The sequence below is a fragment of the Prunus mume genome, linkage group LG6 (assembly GCF_029339155.1).
Source record: "Prunus mume cultivar Tortuosa linkage group LG6, ASM2933915v1, whole genome shotgun sequence".
Lineage (NCBI taxonomy): Eukaryota > Viridiplantae > Streptophyta > Magnoliopsida > Rosales > Rosaceae > Prunus > Prunus mume.
Window position 1 is genome coordinate 16943477 of NC_142703.1, and position 25399 is coordinate 16968875.

Sequence of the window (25399 nt, forward strand, 5' to 3'; positions counted from 1 at the left end):
GATTACAACCAAAAGTTCACTAGGACATCCAAAGTCTCCATAACTTCATAGAAGTTATAACTCACGGTAAGAATTTGACTCTCGTCCTCGCGTGATCAATAGTTCATTATCAAGCCTTCTTTATGAACAATAAAATAAATTCAAGTATACAAGTCTTGATACAAAGACAGAACATTTGTTATAAGCTTAAAGTTAAAGCTGTGCAAAAAGTCTTGAAATGCAGACATCAGACAAGTACAAATAAACACAATTACAATTAGTAGCTTATATTTAAAAGATTGTTATGGTTGAATAAGAATTAGTTGCCCATAAATTTTTCTTATTAAAATAAATTAATGTTCAAAACGTCAACGAGCTGTCCAGCCAAATTGCCTTCTTTAAGTAGGATACAGAGAGAAAGCTTAAAGTTAAAGCTGTGCAAAAAGTCTTGAAAGACATCAGACAAGTATATATAGTCGATAGGAGCGAGAGACTATAAAGGAGCGGCAGTAGCACTTAGAAAAACACTTCAGGAGACATCACATCATTAAAATTCACACAAGTACTTTGATTCCATGTTTACAAAAGGCAATAATCGATATCAGTACAAATTTGCATACCAACAAACAACAATTATCTGACATCTCTTGTCAAAATATGCCTCCTTACAATTCTTTGAATGCCTATTAGTACTCCACTGAATGCTTTGCCACCTCAGCCTGCAAACAGGAATTTAAAGATGTAAGAACGCTCATCATAACATAAGTATTCCTAAGTCAACTCGTAACACATTTGCCTTACAAATTGAAACACATAATTTCTTGTCAATCGTTTGTATTTTCAAAATATTTCGAAAGAAAACCCACACTTCATAACACTCCTCACATTTACACCTCAGTTTGTATTCAAATGTTTTAAAACTTTTGTAGAATATGATAGCATTTCTATGATCTTGTACCCTCAGATGTTTGATATCAAACACCATCCCTCAGACCTATGATGTTTTTAGAAATACTACTTTGATATTATCAAGTTATTTAAAACAAACTATAATTTGAGTTGAATTTTCACTATTTATTACAAGAGGGTCACAGTAGCACAATATTAAAATGCTTTAAATGAAAGTAAAGGTCATGTTGCAATCTGGAAAGCATTCCCAACACCTTAATTTACTTGGACTAACACTGAGTAAGAGACTTACTAAAGGGTTAAGAAGAAGAAGCATCAAACAGCATTACCTCAAAACAACTCTTTAAATGGTCAAGTTCCTTGTCAAGATCATTAATAGCCTGGTTATATGCCTGCATTGGTGAAGACTGGCTGGTGGTGTGAATCTACAAAAAGACCAATGTACCACCAAAACACCAGTTAAGGTAAAAACGACAATATTGTAAGAGTACTTGTGCTTCTAACTTAAGGGTTTGCTCTTTGCTCTAGATCATTTGAAAAATAGAACAGAAAATTAAATTTGGAGAACTAACCCTGACAATAATCTTGTATTGAAGGGGGTGAGGAAGCTTGTAACCGGCAAATAGCACATTCTCATCCCTGTGCAACTGCCTGATTGCCACAATATTTCAATCAATTATGGTTTGATTAGGCTTATACAAGCAATCTAGGAATGAAAAAAAGGTTAAGACAGAACATAAAACTTGAATTAAAGGAGAATGACATGCATACATGCGGAGGATGTTTCCAATGGTGTGGTCCTCTCTCTCAATTGTAAAGGATGCTGCGTTTATAATCTTCGTGTCCCTCTCATATGACACCCTGCAAAAGAGTAAACAAAATCAGGCTTAGGCTTTAGACCTTAGGGAGGAGCAGAAAGTCTTCCCACATGGATTAAAATTACTTTTTGGTGCCTTCAGGGACAACAAATCTTTCGTATCGATCTGGGGCATTCATGGTGCTGGCTTCCTTATCTCTCTCTCACGGACTGAGGAAAATGCTCCTTCTCTTTTGTGAGGCGTAAATCACTGAATACAGTACCTCAGCAATGTATACCCTCTTTCGTGGGGATTTGAAAGTGGACACCAAACAAGAGTTAGTTGAGATAGTTGTATACGGTATGGACACCACACGAGATTACAGTGTTCTATATAACAAAGTGGGGGAAACATTATAGTCTGATAGTGGAAAAAAAAATGTATACGAAGGAAAGGACCAACACAGAAATCAGCATACAAAAGACAAAATCCAGATGCAAAAAAGTGATAATCGCTGAGAAGCGAAACTTCTGCACACCCAGACCAAGGGCTTGGCAGAATATAATGTATCAAGTATTACAGATTTGCTTATAACCAGAAAGCCCCAATCAAATTCAGTTAAAAATCGGAAATTTGTTGAAATTACGCAGGAAAACCCACAGCTTGACTCGCAGACATCAGAGAGAGAGAGAGAGTTCACTTATAACCAGAAAGCCCCAATCAAATTCAGTTAAAAATTGGGAATTTGTTGAAATTGTGCAGGAAAACCCACAGCTTGACTTACAGAAATCAGAGAGAGAGAGAGAGAGAGAGAGAGAGAGAGAGAGCACTTACAGGGACAACGGCGTATACGGACTTGTCCTGTGCTTGCTACGGTGACCAGTGACGAAGAAGACGGGAGGGAGAGAGGGAAAGAGGGAGAGATATATAATAGGTTTGTGTATAGGCTAAATGTCATTTTTGTTCCTGTAGTTTGGCATCAATTTTCACCCTGTAGTTTTGTATTTGTAGCAATCTAAAGACAAGTTAGTAATCTTGTCAATTTTTTTTGACGGCACAAGGGCAATTTCATCACCCCAAAATTCTTGAGTATAAAAGCTCATCTGAAACTCCCATAATTTCATATTAGGGCTTCAAATCGGTCATTTGGGTTTAAGGTTTTTCCAAAATTGGGATTAGTGGTTGAATTTTGAGCCCTAATATAAAATGAGGAGAATTTCAGACAAGCTTTTACGCTAAAGGTTTTGAGTTGACGAAATTGCCCCTTGCATCGTTAAAGAAATTGATAATAATACTAACATATATTTGAATGGCTACAAATATGAAACTACAATGTCAAAATTGACAGAACTGAAACTACAAGGTCAAAGTGATTGAAGTGCTAAATTACAAGGACCAAAAGTGACTTTTGGCCTTGTATATATATTATTAGTAGAAAGATGTGCCTGTTAATCTAACTAAAATAGGAAATAAATTTAAATTATAATTAAAAAAAATTTAAATTATAATATAATTAAATAACTAAAATTCTAACTAAATAAGAAATTACAATATCCTAATTAAATAAGGGCTCGCTTTTGGGCCTTGAGGTAACATTGCAGTCTGGTTGCCCTCATCTTGTATCACAAACTTGGCCCATTTGGTTCGAAATTCAGATATAATTTTTTGGATTTGTTTTTTTGTTACAAAACAAAATGAGGCAAACAAAGAGAGAGGTGGTTGTCTATTTTCTTATGTGTTTATGTGATATGTGGGATGTTCGGGTAGTTGGTTGGATCTATGGATTGTGCATATTTTGCTTTGTGTTCCTGTTCCTGGGTGGTGGCAGCTTCTCTCATCATCATTGGTCACGGTGATGTTATCTCTGGCGTCACGGTGGAGATCACGTCGGTCGTGGTGACGAACTCAGACTTCTGTTCATTGGGGCTTCAAAAAAATCCAACCGATATATAGCCAAACAAAAAATATTGTAAACTTAGAATATCAATTATCAGTACAAATTGAATCCATATAAATAAGAATATAATGAAATCAGTTTGTAAAAAATAACTTAGTACTAACATGTAAAATCAATTGAAGTAGTGAATTTGATTTTGTTGGGCTGCAGACTTTTGTGAAATAACGAGTTTGGCAGGTGAATTCTCCACAAAATTACAGAATGAGTGAACTTGGTGGGATCTCTATTCTTCTTTTATAACGTATGGTCTTCTTTTTTAATATAAGTTTTGGGGTTCAAAGTGTATGTATTGAATGAGGCATGTGGGGGCTCCACCCAAGAAGGACCCTAAATTTTTTAAAAAAATATGATTTTGGCTTGGATTTTACGGCTGCGCAACTTTTTTGTAAGTGTGGGCACTTGCCCACAGTAGTCCTTCATTGGGTCAACCATCGTCAGTAGCTCTGATGAGTTTTGGTTAGAATTTTATGGAAAAGTTATAACGATGAGTTTAAAGTGAGAAGGCTATTTGAGGAGGTCAATCTCACCATCAACAAATGTGAAGAAATCATGGGACTTAAACATATTAAATGTTGTAATGGTGGGATTGGCCTCCTCAAATACACTCACTTTAAACTTCTCATTATAATCTCTTCCCGGAATTTATGCACGTTATGGGCCTTTTGCTCGTAGTAGGTTTATGTCTAATTAGCTTTTGTTTGGGCCTGTGACCTTTTTGTGTTATTGCTAAGATCATTTTTCTTTTAGTCTCACGTTTGTATTTCTTCATAAAACTGGTTTATGAACAACAAAAAAAACCTATAGCGTTTGTACAATGTTTCTGAAAAAATAGATACTAATTTTTCGAATACAATCATGAAAAACAAAAGATTTTGTACGCAATCTATAAGCATTCGACCCAACCTCAAATTTGAACCCTTAGTCCAACCTGGATCCCAATCCTTATATTAGACCCCGAGCCATAAGACATGCAACCATAGATCACTCCAACCTATACATACAATTTGGTAAGTGGGGAGTGTAACTCTAGCGGTTTGGAGGATAAAGTCGAATGCCGAATGACCTGTCTCTAATTATCACTTGACAAAAAATAGAAAAAAATTAGTACACTCCAATTTTTAATGTGCCACGTCTTCATAGTTTTCTACTTGAGTGTAATCTGAAATGCTACTTGGGTTTGTAGATTTTCTGAGAACTGAGAGTCCAGCTTCTTTTCACCTTTACAATCCATTGATTTTCTTTTCGCTCTCCTTTTGGAGCTTCTACACACAATTTTGTTGCCATTTGGGTACACACTAATTCTTGTCCACGTCATGCAGATATAAACGCCTGCGGTTTGTCAAAATTTCTACATATTTAACCTGTGAAGCCCGCTGAAAACTCATCCATGCTTGTCTATATTTGATCTTCCAAGTTTCTCGGATTGCCCAGATTATAGCATCTAAAATGGGTATGAGTTTAAAGAAGAACTGAGAATTAAAATCTGAAAACTTACTACACAACATATAAGCAAATCCAATATAAGCTTGAACTAGACCCAAGTAATGGTTACACATTGGTAACTGAATCTTGTCTAATCTTGCGTTTGCCGGACCTTTAAAAGTGCTTATCCAATTTAATCCAAAGTGCAAATTGGATTTGAGTTGGTTGGTTTGTCCAACACAAATGTCTCACCACTGGCACAAAGGATAGTAGAGCAACTCCAAGAGATTATGCCAAACCCAGCCTACCATAATAGGCCTGAAGTCCAACAACTTGAATTAGCAATTGGTTGCCACTAACTACAACTATGTGTGTGCTTTTAGTTCAGTTACATAATGTAGAATTCATTCCAGAAATAAAACTGATTGAATTGTGATTATTTGGACAGCACAAAAAGGCAAACGAAGAAAAACAAGAAACCAACTTCCTAGGAGAGGCACAAAACGATAAAGTCAGCTTATTTCCAGTCTCCAAAATTTTTGAATATATCCCAAAATACTATTTAAGAATAGCTCAAGTTTCAGTCGGACAATTTACAAATTTAGCTCCCCCAAAAAGACCCCAATAAACGTTTATCTACAAAATAAGTATTTTCCAAGAGAGAACTCCAAATTTCTCCACATAGAGACCAATGGCAACAAAAAGGATAAGAATAGGGAAGACGCAAAATACTCATGAGCTAGAAACGTTAAACACTTGGGAGTTTAATAATGACGATACCGTCATAGAAAAATAGAGTCTTACGTTAGAGACTGTACACCTTTTCTGCACGAAGCCTGCAGCTTTCATGAATCAGATTTGTCAATAACCTCTGCTGGCAAGTTCAGATCAAAAAACCCACCTCCAAGAGCCCCCTTCCTAGCACGCTTTCGAGAAGAGCATCCGCTCTCATCTGAACTTCCAGAACCTGAAGGTTGTTCTGGTTCCGTTGATCCTCCTACATTAGAAGCGTATTAGCAAAACCTTACACATGTTAGCCTGAGTTATCTTCTATCTTGCATCCATCATATTCTATACAAGAGAGAATATACTAAGAAATTCTTTTTTCAACTTAAAAGTGGAAGAAAAAAGAACTTTGATGGTTTGCAACCCCAAGAAATTTCCTTCAGCAAGTAATTTGCACCCCAAGAAAACATAATATTAACTACATTACATTGCTTTTATTCATTTAAAGAAAAACTCACGGTGACTACTATGGATCAAGGTCTTATAAGTAAAGAAGTTTTTTTGGGTCATAAAAGTAAAGAAGTTAATCCAAAAGAAAATTACCAAATTTCAATGTCAAGAAGATGTGATGCAATGTTGGAAGTGCTACCAGAACAAGAACAAAGTCAAGGGGATACATGATGGGATGGATAAAAGACAGGAAAAATGTAATAACCACTGTGAGTGGGTCCTGAGGAGCCCATACGAATTAAAAGATAAAAAAGGTCCAATTATCTTATCTTTCTATTGGATTCCAATCAGATATCAGTTCCACGATAATCTATTCAACTAAAAGAAAAGGCGGAAGAAGCTGACCACAATAGAAGCAAAAAAGCCTTCAATTTTCGATATCAACTGGTCAGATTAAAACATTCCCTAAGCAGCAAAAATACTGAACATAAGCTAACATATAATCACTGTAAATAAGGGGAGACCATTCTGTTTAAGCTATGGCTACATATACTAAAGCTTTTATTGGCTAACAGAGATGCATGCTAAACTTGAATTGTAATAACTATAAGCCAGAAGAGGCATATTCAATATAAGCCAGAAGAGGCATATTCAAGTATATAATATAAGATTGCTTGAAGACCATAAAAACTATAACAGAATTTAAGTGGGTACGCAATCAGGCTCTGTGGTATACCATCATAGCGACTTATAAAAAGTGCACTGGTTCAACTACTACTCTTAAGAATGCTTATACGTATATGCCCTATTTCTTTAACAATTGACGCCATACTTGAATTCTTTTCTGTTAATTCAGAGGATAAGGGAGGTAGAAGAATTCATGGAATCAACTTTACCACTTGTGCCACAATGCAATCGTAGATCTTTATCAGCATTATTAGCTTTATTGACCCAACAAACAGTAAGTTCTGATGCCTTCTCAATGCCCTTTGACTTGTAAGGAGCTATATTGTGGATACCAAGTTGTAGAGAACCCAATAGATCACTCTCAATGCAGTCATACCTGCATGCAGTTAAAAATAAAATAAAAAAAATTAAAAAAATCATGTTTTGATGAGAATCACATATGTACGCAGATACATTTATAACAGCAAGTTCAATTAAGATATTTTTCTGACTGCCATACTCACATTTTCTGACAGAGGGTATCAGTGATTGCTGAGAGATTGATCACTTGCATCCTTATGTCCATAACTTCATTCTCCTTATAATCATCAAAAGGTGCCTCCAAGAACTTGGATAATTTCTCAACATTTTCCTCAAGTTGCTGCTGCTGGTCCTCAAACAAATGCTGTTTTATTTCCCTTTCCTCCTTTGTCATCTCATCCTTAAACAGCTCTTCTCCAAACATGTAAAAAGCAAATGGGTATGAATATGAAAGAACTCTCCTTGACCTGAAAAGTCTGGAGAGTCCATTATTTACCCAGCTGAAATCTCTGAGCCTCGAGTCCTTCTCCTCTGAAACTGCCACCTTCTTTTGTATACTCTCCTTTAAGTTACTTTCAAGCTTAAAGGAATCAGTATGAGCTTTGTAACGGTTATGATAGTGCATATATCGGTAAAGATCCCGCTTCGCACGCTCAGCATTTTGCTCTTTATCTTCTTTGTACCGACCACAACTATGACCTGCAATACTTGACCATGTATGGTCTCGACCAGTGGCTCCACCACACAGCCAACTGCACCAAGACGAAAGAAAGTATAAATCAGTTTTGACCCCCAAAAAAGAAACAGTCAATAAATATCAAAACCATAATGCAAGTCTTCGTTTATTTTTTAAGTTTGTCAAGCACAGACGACAAGAACATACATGCATCAAGTTATAAAGAAAGTTAAAAACCAAGAAAAATGACATAATAAAATTGCAATAACAGTAGGGAGGAATGAGAGGAAAAAAGAAAGAAAGAACCTCACCAAAATGCTTGTCCACAGATACAGCTTACAAGGTTGCAGCCACCATTCTTCTCCACAGGTTTGTGACACTTGGGACAAGGTTTTGTATGGACAGTGATCCAATTAACTGTCTCTGATTCATCTCGGCACTTCTTGGCCCAAAGCTCCCACATCAAACATGAACAAGGTGAATGAGCTTGTGATAAACAACTGAAACAAAACTGCAGACCACAAGTACATTCTATCTCGCAAAACTCATCATCCTCCACGCGTATTGCATTCCCACAATGAGGAGTACTTGGGCACCACTTGACCCTTTTATTGTCCTCAATGTATGACTCAAGAAGAAAACGATCAAATTTCTCAGCAAGATGAGGATGCCTCTTACTGACTAGATTTCTGACCACAGATTCATCACAAATGGCATTGCATTTGTGAGCCATGCACCTAATGCGCTTACTTTGACCCTCATTTATCTTTACAACAAAATGTTCTGTCCAACCTTTATATGATAGAGAATACACAGTAGTTACTAAACGATAAAAAAGATGGAACGCAGACAAAAAGGGACTTCACATATACATTTGCATAAATACACAATGAAAGATAAATCTAAAAATACCATTTGATGAGATAAAAGCACATAGTAATAATCGTATGAGTCCACCAAATGAATAAAGCGAAAGTGCAAAAAATGGGTGGGGTACTTACAACTGTTGCAAAAGCAATGTCCACAGTCCATTTTTGTCGTGTCAACACTAGGTACATCTTCTATACAAATAGCACACATTACTGGAGAATTAGGCAGTGGTGGGTCAAGATCTTCATGCTCAACAAGAGTTACACCTGCTTCAGAAAACAAGCAAGGTTTTCCTTTCTCTACAAGGACTGCAAAAAGCTTCTCAACATCCCAGCGGTAATGAATAAGCAAAGTCCTGGCATGGTGCTCCCTCAGGAAAAGTAAGTCCATCACCCTACGCAAATCCTCCTTCTGCAAAAAAAAAATAATATGTGCAACCCAATTGAAACATTAACCTTAATGTTTTGATGACAAATTGGTAAGGATTAAAACAGAGTAGTAAGGACAATTATTCCTACCTGTGCCGACAACAGAGACTCTTTGGTAATTACCTGGAAGGGTAAAAAAACATAGTCAATTTCTAACGAAGTATTGAAGTGGGAAAATAATAAAGCACCTTAATCCAAATATACTCCAGCGATATACACATTTACATTATGTTAGAAAAAAAATACTACGATCATCTTTGCTTCTGATGGATTGTGCCCAAATACAACTCTGTGTTCTTTCTTACCACCCATTAAAGTTCATAACTTTACCATACACATACAGAGCTAGAACTTATATAAAAGAAATACCCAACAATAAAGATTATCTTTGATAAAATGAAAGTAACCCCAATTCCAATGCACCCCACATAAAATTTAGTCTATTCAAATTGAAACGAACAACTTAGAATGACCATCAACCCTTTCATGAAAATAAAATTATCCCAATATATTCATGGATAATGTACTAAAATCAAACAAACAAAACATACACATATTGCCATGCAGACCCATCAAAACTTATGATAAAATAATTGAAATTCAACTATTATTGATTGCCGGACGAGCTGAAAATCCAGGAAAGAAAAAATCGAAGACCTTAGTTGTGGTGCCCTTCGGCGGAATCCACTGAGGATCAGAGTCTTCGTTCTCGATGCCATCAAGAGAGTCCTGATCGGAGTAGTAGTACTCATCGTCGCTGCCCAAACAATCCTCCATCGATTATCAACCCCCCAAAAAGATCGAAAATTTATTAAAAAATTATCAGGAAAACGAAAACTTTTGATCAAAATAGAAACAAAAAGGTGCTATACGCATGCATGATATGTGTGTATAGGCGAATTGGGGATTATTCTCAATTGGGTTTTCAGCCGAAGAGAGAGAGAGAAAGAGAGAGAGATGAAAAGATTGAATTGGGTAGGTTTTGGAAGCCAAGGGCTTCGCGTGGATTATGTAGGAGGAGTTGGACGACGGCGTTTTAGCTGGCAGGGAAGCGGAGAGATCGATCTAGTTGTAGTTGTGGATTTGGGGTCTGAGTCTGGGGAGAGGTTGGGAAGAAACTGAACTGGAAAGTCTGAATGGGAGATTATGGGACGAGGCCTTTGCTTTATGCTACTCTCTCTCTCTCTCTCTCTCTCTCAGCTGAGTTTGTGTCACAAATTAAAAACCATTTGAAATACTACGAGCAAACAATTACCACACAAAAAAAGCACTAAAAAATATTTTTATTTTTTATTTTTTATTTTCACTAGTTTCTTTACACGCACTTCTGCAATTACGAGAGACTTTTTTTAATTAAAAAAAATTAAATTTATTTTATAATTAAAAAAGATAATGGGTATTGTATTCCATAAAAATATAATTTATTATCTCATTATTCTTTTAATTTTAATTTTTTTAATATGAAAAAATATGAATTTACCATATTATCCTCATTTAATTAATTATTTTAATTCTTAATGTTTGGATTAAGCAAGAGCAATTTTTGGTATTTTGAATGTTTCCCCATTATCTGCCTTTTATTTTATATATATAGATAAAAAAAGATTTATTTATGGATTTTTATCTTACCAAGTTTCCTTGAAGAAAAATTTTATAATGCTAAGTGGGTATGGACCGTAATTACATGTGGTTATTATTATCCCCTTTACTTTTACTTTAATGGATTAAATTGGTCATTAATATGAGTATCAATGCATTACTAATTCATTTGTTATAATATTTACAATACATAGATTAGTAATACTCCGTCAAGATGTCATGTTATTATGGCCCTATAGTTTAGGGTCACACAAAAAAATTTATTGTAATTGGCCCTATGTTTTTATTGTAAAAAAAATGTTGTTGTTAAAGATTTTAAGCCTTACTATAAGTACATAAAGATAAACACAATTGAACAGATTCTCAGTGATCGTGTTCTAGTAAGACGAAATAAAACAAATAGCACCATTAAATTAAAGAATTATAATATACCTATTTAAATTTAAAAATAACATGGGTAAGGTAAAAAGGGTATATTAGGGTCGGGAAAGTAGGCGTGTAACACTTGTTCGTTCCCGCCGTATTAGGGTCGGGGCTCCGAATTGGCGGGCATACTTACCGTTTATAATTATGGAAGGAGAAAAACAATTACAAATTAGGAATATGAGAGAGAAAAATACATTGAATAAAAACATATTATTTGGTTCTGACAATCAACAGCTGGAGTAGCTCAGTTGGTTAGAGCGTGTGGCTGTTAACCACAAGGTCGAAGGTTCGAACCCTTCTTCTAGCGTGCTCTTTCTTTTTCTTCCAATTTTTGTTTTTGACTTTTTGTTAAAGTCAAGGAAACCCTCATTGAGTCATTGTTCTTCATTACTGAGTTTGCACGTTGACGGCTTCTGATTTAAAAAACAAGAACCTAACTTGTATGAAAGAAGAAATTGATGCCTTTCTTACAATCCCAGACTCCATCTTGTTTGGTTCTCCGGAAAATTCATCTTGCAAAAGCATATTAGCGGATTTTCTTCTCTTAAACATATCATATTGTAGCAGAATGTAAACCATCATTTAACTTGTTTCTTCCGCCGCCTCCCCGGGGGGAACTCCTCCGCTCTAGTTCTTCTTTTCAGTTCTACCGACGCATCAGCACAATCCAAGAGTTAAGCAAGAGGGGGTGTTGCTTGGCACGCACTCTGTTGGGAGAATGCTTTAAATGGTCTTAAGAGTACAGAGTCATACTAGTATTCCCCAAGCTACCAATCATGGAACCACGGCCAATTTACAAAAAGTGTTTGTTTTCAGTCAATGCAATTTGCAACGAAAAGAAATACAACTTTCATTCAAACATTTCTAGGTATTACAGGTTAAAAATGTTAAATAAAAATGTTTGAACTCTGCTTCAATACAACCAAATGAACATTACACCAGGAAAATGATGAATACAAGGTACAATCAGTTCTAAGTTCTAACAATTGAGCTCATCAATGTTGGTTCGAAAAAGATAATCCTCACCCTCTAATTCATCTTGAAAAAGACAAATAGATGGGATCTCTAACTTCTCTTTACTAGATCCTTTATCATCCAATGATCTTCTTCCCTGAAACATTAGTGATATCATTAATCACACAACATAGGATTCGGCGGGGCAAATGTTGATATATAAGCCTCAACAAGTACACCAACAATTATCTGGACTAACCTTCTTCAATGTATAGAAAAAATAGTGAAATCCATCACCAAAGGTACTCCACTCCACAGACCAGGTAAATTGTGGAGCCTCAAAGAAAGGGCGCCTGAAATGTGGCTGTGGGATAACAATCCAAGTTAGAATACTAGCTTTAGTAATTAAGAAAAGATTTTGAATTTATTTGTATAACCTGGCCAAAGGAAATTGAGATGTAAATGCCATCTGGTTTTAAAACCCTATGTACACCCTCAAGCATCTTTATGACCTTGGTTACGGTTGCAGGCCGTGGATTCCATGGGTCACCACTATCAACAAACAGTACCTCCTTCATAATGAAAAATAGATCATATATACCCTTCTCACTGAAGGTTTAGGTGGTGAGAAAGTTACAACAATATTGACGATAGTAATAACTGATGACACGACTTGAAACTAGACCACACATAAGGAAAGCCATCTTAAATAGTATGTTTACCATGGTTCCTTTCTCAATAACAACATCAAAACACTCGTTGCTAAAAGGCAGGTCTAGCATGTCAGCTTCCAGAACTTTTATTTCTGATAATAAAGAATATTGGAAAAAATAAATAAGATTTTCTATCTGTTGCAAATAAACTATGTTTCGACAATTTCGACCCAAAAAAAATCAGTTCAAACAGGAGAAAAAAAGAGTAAGGAATTTCCAGGGGCACAAGAAAAACTGTGGTGGGATCCCAAAGAAGTCCATTGCTCATTTTGCTCTAGAATATAAAAGGTTTCTAATTTAGGAACAGGAACACCAAAACATTAAGCAGGCGGCCTAGGTAGGTCCCAAGAAGTCAAGTCCCTCCCAAGATTAGGCAGTTCAAAGTTAGCAGTGAACAACCCTGGATTCTGCTCTCTTCAGTTCCTCAAAAAACAAAACACACATAATTGATAGATTTCCACTTTTCTTTATAAGAAATGACTAGTGATTATTCTTATTATTCACCCCTTATCAATTGCATATAATCAGAAATCTGACTATGAATACATAATACATAAACATCATATATATCTATATATAAGGCAGATATGCATTCACTAGTGTAGACATTTAAAACCCAAATCGCTTTAGCACAAAGAACATGAAGGGAAAAGAAATAGGATCTTAGAATAAGTAGATATGCAAACATTCCTAGTGTAGACATTTTGCAGAATATCAAACAGCACACCTTTAAAACCTTTAGACAGTAACTTCTTCTGCATGTTCTCCACTGCAACAGCGGACAGATCAATGCATGTTATATCAGTAACCCCATCTTTATACAACTCTTCACACAACTGTGAATTTCCACACCCCAGCTCCAAGACCTGTATCATAATCATTACTCATCACTACTGCGTTATCCAACCCTTCTAATTATTTCGTTAATGCAAAATCAATAAACTCGACACTAATTCTTATAAAAGCAAATAATAAATAAATTCGATGTGAGTGAACCAACATCTCAGCATGTTGTTGCAGATAACAGAGTTGAAATTTTGCAAAGCAGGAGCTGGACGATCAAGGCAACAAAAAAGAGCGATAATTTGCTAGACATAGGAGACTTTGAAATTCTACATAAAGTGTTGAATTTCATTTATATCATGATTTTTACTCAACCAGTTTGCATAATCAATCAATCAATCAATCAAACCCATTAGTAAAATACCATTCTCTTTATGCATCTTCCTAACACTGACTAATATACCCCAAACCCAGATATAATTTCTGGTTAGAAAGCTAGAAAACATACATTTCCTGTACATCACATACACACAACATAATATGCGTGTGATTGATGAAACCCAGAATAAATATATATAACCTGAAACTACATGATGTTCTGTAAGAATTATTACTAACAACTGAGAGAGAGAGAGAGAGAGAGTAGAGAGTAAAAATCTTTTACAGAAGAATTGGGAGTGATATGGGATTGAATGAGGTGCCGGAAATGAGAGTAGTCCTTGAGCCACTCGTAATGCTCCTCAGTAGAAAATCGTTCATCCCTGAAACAAGAGCAACATTAATGGAATTATCCAATAAAGATAGGGGTAAATGTGGGAAGAGAAAAATACAATTACCAGTATTTAGGGTCGAGGTAAGCTAGAGCAGTGGATGGGCCACCGCCATTTTTGTGAGTTCCGTTAGGGTCCTGTCTTGTACACATTTCACTGTTTTCGGGTTTTCTTCTTCTCCTCTACTCTGGTTGTTGGCTTCACCAGCCAAAATCCTAAAATCCCTTTTCTTTCTTAACTTTTTGGGTTATTCGTTTTATTAGTTCCTTAACTTTGACCCTATTAGCATTTAAGTCCATCAATTTCAAAATTATTTATGTGGTTCTTCAACTTCAATTTCATTATGACAAACTGCCGTCAATTTTGTTAACTTTTTCTGTCAAATGCATAGGTAAAATAGTATTTTAATATTATTTTTAGTTTCCAATTTCTGAATATTTCTTTCACCCAAAAAATAAAAGTAAAATTAGAAACTAAAAATTTAAAAATCTTATTCCTAAAACCTTGAATTTTTTTTAAAATATATTTTTAATGTTTTAATAAATTTAAAATTATATAAAAATATCATTTTACCCCTGCATTTAACAGAAAAAGTTAACAAAATTGACGGCAGAACCATTCGTCCTAACGAAACTGAAGATGAAGGACCACGAGAACGATTTTGAAAATTAAGGGACTCAAATACAAATTGAGTCTAAATTCATGGACTAATAAAACGAATAACCCTAACTTTTTTTTCTCTCTCTTTTATGATGTTTCCAATTTTGGGTCGACACCTAAGTCCAAATGAACACTCAGGTACAAAGGGGTCAAGTTGAAAGCCCCTAGTTTTTTTTTTTGGGAAGATTTTTTTTAAATACAAGCGTTAATGGGGGAGGGGAAATCGAATGTAGGACCTCAAGTGAGAGGTAAATACTCTTAACCACCTGGCCTACAAGTCCCTTGCTTGTAAGAAAAAAATTTAAACCTAAAATCTTTACCCTATTCTTCTGTCTAAGGATGATAATAATCCCTGTGAAATGTTTGTGTGTAAAATCCCCCTCTCCTAATCACTTGTACTAAAAATTAGAGTATAATAGTATGGATATAGATTGTGTCTTATAAGATTTTGATTATTTCACCTCTTAAACGCGCAAATACAACTTAAAAATGGCTAACATTTGGGACATTTGGCAAATACAACTAAAAACCGCTAAGTTGACCAGAGAGGGTGGTAACATATTAACATAAAATTTAACTTTTGATCCCCTCTCCGTTTGATCAATTTTTTTCTTTATATAAAATGCACTGAATCTTAAATTTTTATATTGCATTTGTGTTTATTAAATTTGTTAAGCAAAATCACAAATGTTGTGCTGTGTCTCAAGTTCTTGGAAACTTAAGATAGGACTCATTTATTCGAGCCAAATTATGTTGCTGGGGGTTTGCATATCGAGTACATACTATGAAAGAAGAAGAAATTTTTGAAAGATAAAAACTGTAACATATACAACGTTGGTATTATATTAGAATATGTAAACTTGCCAACCCTTGCATGCATAGTCCAAATTTACTCCAACGGCTCTGTTGCAGTGAAGAGCTTATGGTTATTCCTGCACAGAAAAAGGTTTAGGCTCAATGTAAAGAGAGAGACTGATTTGCATTCGGAGATGAAAAGCACGAAGAGCTTCGAATCACTACCTTGTAAAAATTGATGGGCATCGACACTTCTAGGATTTCTTTAGGGATGGTATTGGTGATGCTGGAGGCTTCAACTCCTCATACCTGTTCATTTATAATCCTCATATGTTCAATAGGTTTTCATAAACACAAAAACTGTCCTAATGTATCTGAGTGGAAAGTTAATTTACTTCATTAAATAAACTTCTTTGTGATGTGCATAATATAGTAAAAAGGATCTTACATGAAAAAAGGTGATAGTGGTCTTGGCTTCGGTTTGGTATGTTGCTCGCTGTTGCTTTGTGCATCTTCTGTTGGAGGTTGCACCGTGCTGTTCAAGGTATCAATCGGAGACCCATTATTTGCAACAGGTTCTGAGAGGACTGATAAGATTGGAGGAGTAGGAGTAGGAGATGATAGGATTGGAGGAGTAGAAGATGGTGATGAAGGGGGCTTGAAGTTGTCATATCTAAAAACATGCATGCCCACAATAATTTTGATAACTCTAATGTCAGAACAATATAACTATAGCAAAAGGCACGTAATATTGTAGTAAGCTAAGGGGCAAGGACACATAACTTATATTATGATAGAAGTGCTCACGCAAGGGACTTAAGTTGAGGGACAAGGGAGGGAGGACACATGTAGTCGTTCGATTTGAGACAATTGTTGAAATCAATAATTCATTGAAGTGAACCCAGCCCTTGCCCTCAATTTAAGTCCCTTAGGTAAGCACTTCTCTATATTATGAAGGAAAACATCTGTATTACTAACAGACTCTTGTAGTTATTTCCTAGAAAAAGCCATTGCATTACTGGTTGATTGTACATTTACCGAATTTAAGAGCACAAGTGAACAAAGTAACAAGAAGGAAACTATACTTTGTTGGAAGACACTCTACATTAGATCACAAAAAACTTACACATAGTAGGGTGAATGATAATGAGTTGAATTTTGTGGAGAAACCTCTTCAGCAACACTGCTTATCACAGTCTCTGTGGAATCGTTACCTCCACTTGATTGTGAGACAGCTTCTACTGGAGTTGAGGCATCCAAGGGTGTTTGCTTGGGACCACTTGGTATTGGGCTTGGAGAGCTCGGTGGCTTCAAATCCTCATAACTATCAAAATCATATCAGCTCATATAGAGATTGTCCCATATCTATGATGTGACAGGAAAACATTAGAAAAAGCTTACGCAACATAAGGGAAAGAGGCCTTGTTATTAGCACTTCTTGTGAGGTTGTTTTTATCTCATCCACGGCAGTTGTTGTATCCACTGTGCTGGTTTGAGCATCTGAAATGGTCAGTGACACTGCATCAACAACATTATCTTTTTGAACACTAGGTGGACTGGGTGAAGGGGATGAAGGTGGTTTAAAATCCTCATATCTGCAAAATAGCCAGAACAATAAGAATCAAACATGATTGACATCAACAGAAGTAATGATATTTGAAGAAAAGTTCTTTTTGAATTTTGGCCCATTTTTCGTAGGCATTGCAATTTGTAACATGACTCATGACCTGACTTGACAGAACCAAACACAAATTACCACCCCTAAATTCTTTGGATTCTAGACCCTTAGGCTTATTATATACCTAAGTTTAACACCAGTGTCAATGATGTTCTTAATAAAAGAAAGTTAGATAATGTAATTTTCAATATCTAGTATACAACTTACGAAGCATAAGGCGAGAGCGGCCTTGTATCTTTCACTTTTGTCTCAATGTCTTCTTTCTCTACAATGGTTTCTGAAGCTTCTTGAAGAGTGGTGGCTGCGGGTGCTGCAGGCCTAGCATCTGCATCACTTGCTTTGGTGGCAACATCAGTAGTGCTTGGGGATAGAGTAGGAGATGTTGGTGGTTTGGTACTCCTAGAAGGTTCTGGACTAATAGCAGGTGCAGTACCTAATCCCTGATGACACCAAAAAGAAATTCAATTTGGCTCTGACAGTCTTTTCAATTTGCTTTAGTGATATTTCCTGACACCAACATTTCCCTTGCCATCAGTCATTGGTTAGAGATGAAAGCCAGAACACAAACCCACCTATCCATATAGATGCCTGCCCACCCTCATGTATAGAATTAATTATTTTCTTAGAGGATAAGGGCTGCACAGAGGGAATCAATTTCTGCTTCAATACACCACATACTTTCCCTTGTCAAATTGAATAAGAAAAGTTTCATAAACAGGAGAGTTCAATAAAAGAACAGAGATATTTATCTTCAGGCTCAATGGTAATTGATTTTAGAGAACTCATGAAGTGATAACAAGAAAGGTGAAAGCTAGATAACACAAGAAGTAATAAGGGAGCTACAGGATTCACTAAGCAGCTAAGGATCGCACATCAAATTTTTGTAAAGACCTTGAACTCTTTTCTGCCCTACTAGGAAAAAAGGGACCAAAAGAACAAGCAAACCTTTGGTGGGTAAGTGTCAGCACGTTGAGATGGTATCTTTGCAAGAAGGTCCTCCAAGGGAGTCAATGGAGCAGTTGTTTCTGCAATTACTTCCACTACTTTGAAGTAAGAAACAGCACGATTCTTGGCCGCAGATGCCAGGAGCTCTGCCACCTGAATTGATTAATAAAACTTACTTTTACCGTTGATCGATAAATTCCAAGTTACTCTAACCAAATTCATATATAGAAGTCTATATATAGTTCCAAAGAACTTAAAGAGGAACAAAAAGTGGACAAGTCAGAGTGATCAAAGTAGAAAGGTATTGAAATGAACTTCCAGCAGAAACTATGGTTTGGCAAAAAAACAATGAGGTGTCATTGTGAGGAAAAACCATACTACATAAAAGTCATCCAGACTAGACTAATGCCGGAAATTTTTTTGACTCTAGCATTTGATCTTTTCGTGTTTTATCATCTTCTTTCCCATGTGTGGATACATTATATATGACATCAGTCAATATTTTCATTTCCGAAAAGAGGAAAACCAGAAGCAACATGATCAGAACAATCTTTGACTTATCTCCACTAATGTAATAATTCAATAACAGAAAGATTGAGTTTTAACAGAATAACACAAAACATAATGCCTGTTCTACATAGGAATACAGTAATAAAATCACAAAGACACAACAGAATTGCAAGATAGATGTGCATTTTTGTAATTTCCAACGAATTAATCAAGTGATGTTTTTTCATTGGTACGAAAAAATATATTTATGATGCAAATTTACTATTGTTAACGTTTACTAAGTCTCTTGTAAAAAACTGTTGCATTTGACCTCAATTCTGGAAATTTTATATAGGTTGCCAAATTATTATTCTCATAGCCCTAGAGAAGAAAGAAAAAGCATGAGTTATCAAAAAATAAATATGCTCTGTAATATGTTGGATTTAGATAGAGGTGAAAAATAATAATGTTGTTAGCTAACAATCAAAAAGGGTTTCATTTTGCATAAGCAGACTATATGTTTGAAAATTTTATGTGCTACTTGTGGTTTCTGAAAAAAAAAAGTTTTAACAGGTTAGTGCTGAAAACAGAAACATCACTGCATACTTAAGTAAACTTTACAGAAAGAATACCTGGAGGTTTGAAACTTGGCCACCAAATAAAGTATCTTCCTTTGAGAGGGTAGTATTATGAGTTTCCTTGTAAGCGTCAGTGGGCCGTTCCATTCCGCCAGGTCTCACTATCTGAAGAAAACCACACATAAGTACTAAAAGCACCTACAAGTTACAACTTCTCTGTTTCATTAATTTATCTGCAGCTAAAATACTCACAGTGTAGGGAAGTCCACTTGCTATCAGTGCTTCTTCTGCCTTTCTTTTCCAAATCAGGACTCCCCAAAATAAACTTTGTAAAAGAAAAGAGAACACAGTAAATTCAGTAAAATAAGAAACAAAGGAAGCTTAATTCTCTCAAGTTCTTAGGTCGCTATAGCTGATTTATCCGAAATGTTTACCAAAAGTGTAAGTAGAGATAAAAGCTTGAAGACTTACTTTAGAATAGCTGCAGGAAATCCAATCTTGTTTGTTCCCAGAGAGGTAAGCAATATGAAGTGGTTAACTTTTGCAACCGTTGCTGTACATCATTGAATACTCAAGATTTTCACATTTTTCAGCATACAAAAAAATACATAATTGGTTAGATTGAGTAAAATATTAATAAAATTATTATCAATAGGAATATCAGTTGCCATCAATGCATTACACTCCCTCCTATCTTCCCTAAGCAGAAAAAGAATATTGGGTTCTTGGTAGGTTGCAACTTGAGGAATACTTTCCAAGTATAAGTACAAGGCAAACCAGAGCATGTGTGTGTTTATGATTGAACGACAAAGTACACCAGAATATGGTTTCAGTGAAATTTAAAGTTTATACCAAAATGCTTCAGGAGCTTGGCTAGTCCCCCAAAATGGTATTTTTTCTAGGTCTTAGGTGTAAGAAGAGTTCTACCTAGAGGTAAGGAAACTAATAATATCAACAAAACTATCAAAAAGGGGGTGGACTGGAGGGTAGTGAAGTTAGTCATATTGTTTGCATTTAAACTTCTTCTAGGGCTGCAAAGAAAAGCACCATGGATAAGACCAAAGCCCCAATATGGTGACATCATGTAAAACTATCATTAGCATAGTACAGGCCGATTTGACAAAATGAAAAATAGTATAGGCCGCCAGTGAAAACCTTGCTTACCTGCCTCAATAAGGTTTTTGGTAGCCAGATAGTCAATTCGATATGGTCCAGTAACATCAAAAACTTCCTTCTCGCTCGCACCAATGCAGCACAACACAACTGAGGCATTGCCCAATGCTGGTCCAATCTGATCTGGTTTCTCTAAGTCACACTCCACAATTTTAAGCTTCTCTACAGCTGGGCTAAAGATCAAAAGCTACCTGTTATTTGCTATAAGCATATACTGTTAAAGATAACATCTCTTCTCCAAAACTACAGCACTTTTATTTTTCACATTTCTTGTCTATTTTCCTCAAAGCTTTACAAAAACCAAATGCAAAGAAATTGACAGTTCTAAAGTTTTTAATCTTACGTTGAGTTCCTTCACCATCAAGCTTCATTTGTTTAACACTCTGCAGATGAGTTAATTTCTCATTATAAATCTGATTTAAGGAAAAGTAGTACAAAACTGATAACTTCACCAATCAAATTCGTACTTGCACAAGAGTTTCTGCTCTCTGAGCACTTCTGACACCAGCTCTGACCTGGAACCCAAGTTTCAAAAGCTCCCTGAATAGGACTACGAATGCTTAGCAATTCTAATAAACCAAGTCTCATGTTGAAAAAGTATTTTCACCTAAAAGGGGAGTGAGAAGTAAAGTTAAACCTTACTGTTCGTGAGCCAACTTTACCAGTAGCACCAGCAACAAATGCAAGATTCTCATCCTTTAGATCTACTTCTTTTGAAGTTGGCTCAACTATGTCTGAGCTGAACTTTGTGGTGCCTTGTAAAAACAACAAACATCAGTTACATATAGGTGAGGAAAGAAATACACTGATTACCAATTTACCGTTTTCAGCACAGCACAAACAGAACAAAAGCTCCTTAACTTTCTTTCACGTAATGGTAAGAAAATATTGTGACATGAAGTAGGAAGACTACATTTTAAGTCTCACTTCCTTATGCTTCCTACAAATTCTTTATGCCAAATCATTCCGGATAACGGGGCATTGCTCCATCAGGCATGTAGTCAGGTTATGCAGCTATAGCATATTTACTTACAAGCACTAATTCATAATTCACATCTTCAAGAGTACCTAATTTAACTAGGTCTCACTTCCTAAATGGGAAGCTAGTCTAATAGAGAAACTAGTTGACATCGGTGCCCAAAAGAGTTTGAGGCCTGTGCAAATATCTCTAAAGGTTAAAGATCTTGATATAATTGTGGAGTTTCTATACCACTGACTCTGAGAGTTAGTTTTGCAGCTCCGAAAATGTTCATGTTACCTGAAGTATCTCTGGTAAATATTCCAAATTTTAGTGCAAATAGATCATAACTATGTGAGGGTTCCTACATTGCAACCCATTCCAACCATTAACTAACGCAAACTAAATTGCCTTTATCCATTCTTTTAATGTAGCCTGATTATTCGTTCTAGAATGTTGTCTGGAGAACTTGGAAACAAGATGCAGCTGCTGAAGTAGGTAAAATCCTAGTACATTTTGAGATGCATAGGGAAATGCAAATAAAAACATAATGAAATCAGAAAGTCCAGAAAAAAAGAGCATCATATGGTAGAAAGAGAAAAAAAAACCCATCATATTATGTATTAATCTTCAAACCACAAAAAACCCATTTCAGGAGACATTAAAAATAATAATTACATACCTGAAGCTTGAGCTTTGATATGAAGAAATCCAAGCTTCCTGGCATGTGGGTACCTCTTGGAATTGGAAAATTTGAGGACCCGACCGCGCAGAAGAGGTTTTTCTGTAAACCCACTTTGGGATAAAGAGGGTATTGTGGTTACAGTTTGTGAGTGCAAGGAGCAAGCCTCCATTGCAATGGACTTCAAGTGCTCAGTTCAGGGGTCACCAAAAGCCTAGAGCTTTAAACAATTGGAGACAAATAAACGGTTTTATTATCTTCTGATAGTTTTTTGAGTTTGGCAGATGTGGCACCCTCCACAGTCCATGGATATGATGGACCCCGCGCCAAATTTCCTCTATCAGACTGTGGCTTGGCGGCTGTAAATTGGCTACACTTCTCTTTTTTCTTTTTCTTTTTTAAATAATTTTTTTCCACAACAAAAGGTGCGGAAAGACAAAAAAATTGAACCAAGCCGGTATTGAAAATAGGTGGATTAAAAAAGATATTTTTTAGTAATGGACAAAAATAAATCTATTTTTTATTTATGGTGAATTACAATTCTGATTTTTGTAATTTGGCATTTTCAGTATTAATTTTTATATCTAAAAAAATTTGGGAGCTTTAGCTTTAAAACACAATATAGTTCACTAATTTGGAAGATAAGAATACAATCTCATCTAATTAGTATAAGGCCAAAGACCAAAATGTAGTACCTAATTTTACAAAAAATATCATTAAAAATATCAAAATTACACACAATGCCACTCTTTCTAAGGCAAGCATACTATGCCACATGTCCATATCTAGCCAACCACCACCGCTACCACCGCTCGTCGCCGGCCTACAACCGTCAGCAGGGGACCAACTTCGTTGCCCTTTATTCACCTTTAAAAAAAAGATTTTGAGTCATTGAATGGACTCGAACCTTGACCCTCAAATGAGGAAGGCTCACTCACAAACCACTACACCAAACTTGATTTTGTAATATTTATTCAGTTATACAATATTTATATAAACAATCAATGGTTTAAAAAAAAAAATCATTTCAACACTTATTCACACAAAAACTGCAAACAAAAACAGAAACCGCAACAAAAATACAATGTAGATAGGGAGCTTTAGTTTTAAAACACAATATAGTTCACTATAAGAATACAATTTCATTTAATTAGCATAAGGCCAAAGACCAAAATGTAGTACCTAATTTTACAAAAATATCATTAAAAAATATCAAAATTACACACAATGCCACTCCTTCTAAGGCAAGCATACTATGCCACATGTCCATATCTAAGGCAAGCAAACTTGATTTTGCTTCTCTGCAGGAAAAAGGCCTTTCTCTGGCGCTTTACAGTGACCTTCTTAGCCATGGTTGCAACCTCGTGATCTCCGTTTGAGATTGAATCCAAAGCTGGGGCGTGATCTGGCTCCCATATAAAATACAAAGGGTAAAAATGTTATTTCAAATACAAATTAAACAAGCTTAAAAAGCACATGGGTAAAGCCATTGGCTTTTAGTAAAATAAAATTTAAAACTCATCCACCATATCCAAAACAAAAATAGGTAATGTATCATATGCAAATTACTAAAGTTTTTTGTCACTATACACTAATTTTTCTAAAAAATTTAGGGGAAGCGCCAAGGCATACCAAGGCCTCTTTGATGACTTACAGAGAGGGTCTTAGCCCTTTTTTTTGGTTTCTACAGATTACTCACCAAGAATGATTATTGGCAGCGCGACTCGAACCTAGGTCTGAATAGCAAAGAAAACGATCTTTACCAACTCAATCAACCCTCGTTGGCTTTGGCATTTTCAAGTTAATTCTTGTAGTACTTGTTCTAACAAGTGAACTTGTCTTTCAATTCACCAATGCATATCCCAGCTAGCTCGTCTTTCAATTTCACCATAACAGTTAAGAAGAGAACAAAGTGTGAGGACATGATGGAAGGCTCTGAGAGCTTGATTGACATTCTGTTTTCTTGGTCTCTCCAAGACATTCTTAATGAAAATCTTTAAGATAACAGTATTGACCATAGCACTTTCTTGAGCTTTTTGTTTTCATCTCTGCATGGCATGTTATATATCGATTGACTTATTATGATAACAGTATTGACCATGAAGTTATGTCAGAAAGAACAGCAACACCATAAGGCAGAAGAGGGATTCGACGGTGTTGAGAGCAATACATTCAGACATGTTAAGTCCGAATACTGAGGCTGAGGTGATTTCTGCTCTTTCAACTACTAATGTGACTGCTTTGCGCCAGCTTTTCATGACAGTCAATCCCGAACTCTGTTTACTGTCAAGCAACATGTTTCACAGTTGAAAAGGTGAGCGGATTATTCGAATAAAGATGTTTGCTCCCTTTTTTTATTTCTTTAAAACTAGTTTGTTTTCTTCTGAAATATTTTCATTTGACAGAAAACTTCCTTCTTTCTTTTTCTGCTGAAAGGCTCTGTTATAAAGTAATGGCTTTCTTCTGGGAAGGGTGCTCTGCCTTCTTATTTTCTGGTTTTTAATTTCTTTTAGGTACAAATAAGAAAAATAAATAAGGGCCTGTTTGGATGAGGGATTTGGACAAGGTATTTGGGCTTTCATGGGATTTACAATTCCCTATGACCTAATTACCTTGCTTGACAAGCCCATTAAGAATAACTTCATAAATGACTTGGAATTTGAAGGAGGGACTTGTAAAGCCCAAATCCCCTTCTGAAATAACACCTCCCCAGGCGTTACTTTGAAATTTTCTCAACGCTGGAACCGAACCATGACCAACAGAAAAATCAATAGGGATTACTAGAAATTAAGGTTCAGCAGTACCAAGAACAAAAACGACATAAACTTCAATAAGGAAGAGAGAAGAAGGGGTTTAAGGACCTCTGTATTTTCTTTGATGTACATCTAACAATGGTCTCCTCAGAATAGTAAAATGAACCTGCAATTTCTAATGGTAAATCCACTATTTTTCCCTTTTTCTTATTGTGATTACATCTGAAAAATTAAGCGTATAA

General features: G+C 35.8%; 4 protein-coding genes and 1 non-coding gene across 8 annotated transcripts; 1 reads left to right on the top strand and 4 right to left on the bottom strand.

Annotated features, from left to right (window-relative positions):
- Positions 1–495: 495 nt before the first annotated feature.
- NRPB11 (DNA-directed RNA polymerase, RBP11-like protein) lies at positions 496–2679 on the bottom strand. Of its 2 annotated transcripts, none has more exons than XM_008238524.2 (6): positions 2520–2679; positions 1832–1986; positions 1660–1749; positions 1461–1539; positions 1218–1313; positions 496–698 (listed from the first exon to the last, which is right to left on the bottom strand). In XM_008238524.2, the coding sequence occupies exons 2-6, from the start codon at positions 1882–1884 to the stop codon at positions 666–668; spliced, it is 351 nt and encodes a 116-aa protein (XP_008236746.1). In that variant the 5' UTR covers positions 1885–1986; positions 2520–2679; the 3' UTR covers positions 496–665. The 2 variants fall into 2 exon arrangements, with proteins under 2 accessions (XP_008236746.1, XP_008236745.1); XM_008238523.2 differs by having other exon boundaries at positions 1832–2074; positions 2520–2672.
- A 1780-nt stretch (positions 2680–4459) lies between these two features.
- LOC103335511 (putative E3 ubiquitin-protein ligase ARI2) lies at positions 4460–10409 on the bottom strand. 3 transcript variants are annotated; one of them, XM_016795350.2, is made up of 8 exons: positions 9859–10409; positions 9292–9324; positions 8905–9184; positions 8215–8695; positions 7431–7979; positions 7137–7303; positions 5869–6061; positions 4460–5083 (listed from the first exon to the last, which is right to left on the bottom strand). In XM_016795350.2, the coding sequence occupies exons 1-7, from the start codon at positions 9976–9978 to the stop codon at positions 5910–5912; spliced, it is 1782 nt and encodes a 593-aa protein (XP_016650836.1). In that variant the 5' UTR covers positions 9979–10409; the 3' UTR covers positions 4460–5083; positions 5869–5909. The 3 variants fall into 3 exon arrangements, with proteins under 3 accessions (XP_016650836.1, XP_008236748.1, XP_016650837.1); XM_008238526.3 differs by lacking the exon at positions 4460–5083 and adding an exon at positions 5113–5382; XM_016795351.2 differs by lacking the exon at positions 4460–5083 and adding an exon at positions 6646–6705 and having other exon boundaries at positions 5922–6061.
- Positions 10410–11459: 1050 nt separating this feature from the next.
- TRNAN-GUU (transfer RNA asparagine (anticodon GUU)) lies at positions 11460–11533 on the top strand. The gene has a single exon. It is a non-coding gene; the product is annotated as a tRNA-Asn (tRNA).
- A 518-nt stretch (positions 11534–12051) lies between these two features.
- Positions 12052–14680, bottom strand: LOC103335513 (S-adenosyl-L-methionine-dependent methyltransferases superfamily protein). The gene is made up of 7 exons (XM_008238527.3): positions 14513–14680; positions 14341–14437; positions 13621–13759; positions 12903–12985; positions 12618–12752; positions 12440–12544; positions 12052–12337 (listed from the first exon to the last, which is right to left on the bottom strand). Exons 1-7 carry the CDS (start codon positions 14596–14598, stop codon positions 12206–12208), a joined length of 777 nt encoding a protein of 258 aa, XP_008236749.2. The 5' UTR covers positions 14599–14680; the 3' UTR covers positions 12052–12205.
- Positions 14681–15813: 1133 nt separating this feature from the next.
- TIC62 (NAD(P)-binding Rossmann-fold superfamily protein) lies at positions 15814–22772 on the bottom strand. Its single transcript, XM_089053964.1, has 15 exons — positions 22405–22772; positions 21402–21519; positions 21232–21304; positions 21108–21147; positions 20756–20932; positions 20063–20144; positions 19844–19916; positions 19646–19756; positions 18525–18677; positions 17787–18019; positions 17308–17496; positions 17028–17225; positions 16350–16574; positions 16127–16210; positions 15814–16038 (listed from the first exon to the last, which is right to left on the bottom strand). The coding sequence occupies exons 1-14, from the start codon at positions 22574–22576 to the stop codon at positions 16156–16158; spliced, it is 1899 nt and encodes a 632-aa protein (XP_088910090.1). The 5' UTR covers positions 22577–22772; the 3' UTR covers positions 15814–16038; positions 16127–16155.
- Between the last annotated feature and the right edge of the window lie 2627 nt (positions 22773–25399).